This window comes from Oncorhynchus nerka, linkage group LG18 (assembly GCF_034236695.1).
Source record: "Oncorhynchus nerka isolate Pitt River linkage group LG18, Oner_Uvic_2.0, whole genome shotgun sequence".
NCBI lineage: Eukaryota > Metazoa > Chordata > Actinopteri > Salmoniformes > Salmonidae > Oncorhynchus > Oncorhynchus nerka.
In genome coordinates, this window is record NC_088413.1 from 6,538,185 (window position 1) to 6,543,333 (window position 5,149).

The 5,149-nt window shown below is 47.9% G+C and overlaps 1 protein-coding gene across 1 annotated transcript in view; it reads left to right on the forward strand.

Moving 5' to 3' along the window:
* The window catches only part of LOC115120625 (kelch-like protein 5), a 44,108-nt gene extending 40,903 nt beyond the window's left edge, over positions 1–3,205 (forward strand). Inside the window, exon 14 of the mRNA XM_065003470.1 lies at positions 2,332–3,205. Coding sequence (XP_064859542.1) covers positions 2,332–2,355 — 24 coding nt within the window. The 3' untranslated portion in view covers positions 2,356–3,205. The remainder of the gene's footprint in view (positions 1–2,331) is intronic.
* Positions 3,206–5,149: the final 1,944 nt, after the last annotated feature.

Sequence of the window (5,149 nt, forward strand, 5' to 3'; positions counted from 1 at the left end):
TGCTCTCCTCTCTCTCTCTCTCTCTCTCTCTCTCTCTCCCCTCTCTCTCTCCCCTCTCTCTCCCTCTCTCTCTCTCTCTCTCTCTCTCTCTCTCTCTCTCTCTCTCTGTCTCTCTCTCTCCTCCCCTCTCTCTCCTCCCCTATCTCTCCTCCCCTCTCTCTCCTCTCTCTCTCTCTCTCTCTCTCTCTCTCTCTCTCTCTCTCTCTCCTCTCTCTCTCTCTCTCTCTCTCTCTCTCTCTCTCTCTCTCTCTCTCTCTCTCCCTCTCTCTCTCTCTCTCCTCTCTCTCTCTCTCTCTCTCTCTCTCTCTCTCTCTCTCTCTCTCTCTCTCTCTCTCCTCTCTCTCTCTCTCTCTCTCTCTCTCTCTCTCTCTCTCTCTCTCTCTCTCTCTCTCTCTCTCTCTCTCTCTCTCTCTCTCTCTCTCTCTCTCTCTCTCTCTCTCTCTCTCTCTCTCTCTCTCTCTCTCTCTCTCTCTCCTCTCTCTCTCTCTCTCTCTCTCTCTGTCTCTCTCTCTCTCCCCTCTCTCGTGCTCTTTCTCTGTTTTCTCTCCTAAGAGCTATCTTTTTCTTTTTCTTTTCTCTCCTTCCCTTCATCGTCTTTAGGGGGCTCATTATTTTCAGTGTGCAAGAAAAGGAAATACACACACACACACATAATTTAGTATTTTGACCGTTGTTACTGCTGACAGAGTGGAGAGATTTAGAGATTAGACAAAAATGAAGACCGGACAAAGGGGAAGGGAGACTGTTTTTTTTTCTTCCCTCTTTTAGTCAGCCTGTTGGTGAGGAATTTAGTCAGCCTGTCGGTGAGGAATTTAGTCAGCCTGTCGGTGAGGAATTTAGTCAGCCTGTCGGTGAGGAATTTAGTCAGCCTGTCGGTGAGGAATTTAGTCAGCCTGTCGGTGAGGAATTTAGTCAGCCTGCCGTGAGGAATTTAGTCAGCCTGTCGGTGTGAATTCAGTTTTTTTGTCTCTCTTTCCATCTCTCATTCCCTCCCTCTGTCTCTCAATCTCTCTCTCTTTCCCTCCCTCTGTCTCTCAATCTCTCTCTCTTTCCCTCCCTCCGTCTCTCAATCTCTCTCTTTCCCTCCCTCCGTCTCTCAATCTCTCTCTCTTTCCCTCCCTCCGTCTCTCAATCTCTCTCTCTTTCCCTCCCTCCGTCTCTCAATCTCTCTCTTTCCCTCCCTCCGTCTCTCAATCTCTCTCTCTCTTTCCCTCCCTCCGTCTCTCAATCTCTCTCTCTTTCCCTCCCTCCGTCTCTCTCTCTCTCATCTCCTCCCTCTCATTTGTCAGAGAGGAGATAGATCGTGTTTTGACATAATCAGTCCAAGTAGCAGACAGTGTTATTGGACTGTACTCTGACAGGAAGCTACTCAATTCACCTCAACTGCCTGAACAACAGATAAGAGCTGTGTCTGTGTGTGTCTGTGTGTGTCTGTGCGTGTGTGTGCGTCTGTGTGCGTCTGTGTTTTTTTTAAAGAGAATCTTCTGGTCTCCTGATCCCCTGCGGTTCTTTCCTCATTTCCTCTCTCACACACACACACACACCGATCCATCTAGTCAGCCGCTTTCTGTTGAACAATGGAAGCGTTTGGCCGTCGAGGAACTAAGACATTCCAATGGAAAACGATTCCTTTATTTCCTGTACAGTAACTATGTACCAGTCAGACGTACAACATGTGTGGTGCTGTTGTTACTTTCCCAGCGTATCTCTGGTCTCTTATATCATCACTGTGCTATAGTCAGTGTGTTAAGATGAGCTGAGTGAGAGACGGTGTAAATAACATAGAAGATCCTGTTACTACACAGCGGGGATGTACCCTCAAATGGCACCCTATTCCCTATAATGGTGCACTACTTTTGACCAAAGCCACACACAGTAAGGCACCATATATACCTCCCTCCCCTTCTCCCTCTCTCGTCCCTTCTACTCCCCCCTCACCTTCTCCCTCTCTCTTCCCCCTTCTACTCCCCCTTCTCCCTCTCTACTCCCCCTTCTCCCTCTCTCTTCCCCCTTCTACTCCCCCTTCTCCCTCTCTTCCCCCTTCTACTCCCCCTTCTCCCTCTCTCTTCCCCCTTCTACTCCCCCTTCTCCCTCTCTCGTCCCTTCTACTCCCCCTTCTCCCTCTCTTCCCCCTTCTACTCCCCCTTCTCCCTCTCTTCCCCCTTCTACTCTCCCTCTCTCTTCCCCCTTCTATTCCTCTCCCCCCTCCACCTCATGTCCTACCCAGGGTTGGATAAAGAAATGTATGATAATAAAACCATTTTGTATTAAAATTCAGCCTCTGTCCTAAACGTGTGTATATATTCATTGAGGTTGGGGATGTTTACACAGGAGTTGTTTCCAAGACGACAGTGAATGTTCCTGATTGGAGGAGTTGCTTTCCAAGACGACAGTGAATGTTCCTGATTGGAGGAGTTGCTTTCCAAGACGACAGTGAATGTTCCTGATTGGAGGAGTTGCTTTCCAAGACGACAGTGAATGTTCCTGATTGGAGGAGTTGCTTTCCAAGACGACAGTGAATGTTCCTGATTGGAGGAGTTGCAGTTTTGACTGAAATCTATTTGAAAAAGACCTGAAAAATGATTGTCTAAAAATGATCAACAACCAATTTAACAGAGATTGAAAATGACTGAGGATAATAGCGGACGATATTACCACTCCTATTTGCCACATCTTCAATGTAAGCCTACTAGAGAGAGTCCCCTCAGGCCTGTGGGGAAGCTAGTCATTCCGCTATCCAAGAATAGTAAAGCCCCCTTTACTGGCTCAAATAGCCGACCAATCAGCCTGTTACCAACCCTTAGTAAACTTCTGCGAACAAATTGTGTTTGACCAGATACAATGCTATTTCACAGTAAACCAATTGACAACAGACTTTCAGCACTTACACAAATGGCTGCTGATTGGCTGAGAGACATTTATAATAAAAAAGATTATGGAGGCTGTTTTGTTAGACTTCAGTGCGGCTTTTGACATTATCGATCACTGTCTGCTGCTGGAAAACCATATGTGTTATGGCTTTACACCCCCTGCTATAATGTGGATAAAGAGTTACCTGTCTAACAGAACACAGACGGGTGTTATGGCTTTACACCCCCCTGCTATAATGTGGATAAAGAGTTACCTGTCTAACAGAACACAGACGGGTGTTCTGGCTTTACACCCCCTGCTATAATGTGGATAAAGAGTTACCTGTCTAACAGAACACAGAGGGTGTTATGGCTTTACACCCCCTGCTATAATGTGGATAAAGAGTTACCTGTCTAACAGAACACAGACGGGTGTTGTGGCTTTACACCGCCTGCTATAATGTGGATAAAGAGTTACCTGTCTAATAGCTGCTGCTTTGTCTTGGCAGGAATTAATGGGGATCCATAATAAACCCCCAGGAAGAGTAGCTGGGCCTTGGCAGGAACTAATGGGGATCCATAATAAACCCCAGGAAGAGTAGCTGGCGCCTTGTCTTGGCAGGAACTAATGGGGATCCATAATAAACCCCAGGAAGAGTAGCTGGCACCTTGGCAGGAACTAATGGGGATCCATAATAAACCCCAGGAAGAGTAGCTGGCGCCTTGTCTTGGCAGGAACTAATGGGGATCCATAATAAACCCCAGGAAGAGTAGCTGGCGCCTGGGCAGGAACTAATGGGGATCCATAATAAACCTCAGGAAGAGTAGCTGGCACCTTGGCAGGAACTAATGGGGATCCATAATAAACCCCAGGAAAAGTAGCTGGCACCTTGGTAGGAACTAATGGGGATCCATAATAAACCCCAGGAAGAGTAGCTGGCACCTTGTCTTGGCAGCAGCTAATGGGGATCCATAATAAACCCAGGAAGAGTAGCTGCTGCCTTGGCAGGAACTAATGGGGATCCATAATAAACCCCACGGAAGAGTAGCTGCTGCCTTGGCAGGAACTAATGGGGATCCATAATAAACCCCAGGAAGAGTAGCTGCTGCCTTGGCAACAGCTAATGGGGATCCATAATAAACCCCAGGAAGAGTAGCTGCTGCCTTGGCAGGAACTAATGATCCATAATAAACCCCAGGAACAGTAGCTGCTGCCTTGGCAGGAACTAATGGGGATCCATAATAAACCCCAGGAAGAGTAGCTGCCTCCTTGCCTTGACAGCAGCTAATGTGGATCCATAATAAACCCCAGGAAGAGTAGCTGCTGCCTTGGCAGGAACTAATGGGGATCCATAATAAACCCCAGGAAGAGTAGCTGGCACCTTGTCTTGGCAGCAGCTAATGGGGATCCATAATAAACCCAGGAAGAGTAGCTGCTGCCTTGGCAGGAACTAATGGGGATCCATAATAAACCCCACGGAAGAGTAGCTGCTGCCTTGGCAGGAACTAATGGGGATCCATAATAAACCCCAGGAAGAGTAGCTGCTGCCTTGGCAACAGCTAATGGGGATCCATAATAAACCCCAGGAAGAGTAGCTGCTGCCTTGGCAGGAACTAATGATCCATAATAAACCCCAGGAACAGTAGCTGCTGCCTTGGCAGGAACTAATGGGGATCCATAATAAACCCCAGGAAGAGTAGCTGCCTCCTTGCCTTGACAGCAGCTAATGTGGATCCATAATAAACCCCAGGAAGAGTAGCTGCTGCCTTGGCAGGAACTAATGGGGATCCATAATAAACCCCAGGAAGAGTAGCTGCCTCCTTGCCTTGACAGCAGCTAATGGGGATCCATAATAAACCCCAGGAAGAGTAGCTGCTGCTTTGTCAGGAACTAATGGGGATCCATAATAAACCCCAGGAAGAGTAGCTGCTGCCTTGGCAGGAACTAATGGGGATCCATAATAAACCCCGGGAAGAGTAGCCGCTGCCTTGGCCGGAACTAATGGGGATCCATAATAAACCCCAGGAAGAGTAGCTGCTGCCTTGGCAACAGCTAATGGGGATCCATAATAAACCCCAGGAAGAGTAGCTGGCACCTTGTCTTGGCAGCAGCTAATGGGGATCCATAATAAACCCAGGAAGAGTAGCTGCTGCCTTGGCAGGAACTAATGGGGATCCATAATAAACCCCAGGAAGAGTAGCTGCTGCCTTGGCAACAGCTAATGGGGATCCATAATAAACCCCAGGAAGAGTAGCTGCTGCCTTGGCAGGAACTAATGATCCATAATAAACCCCAGGAA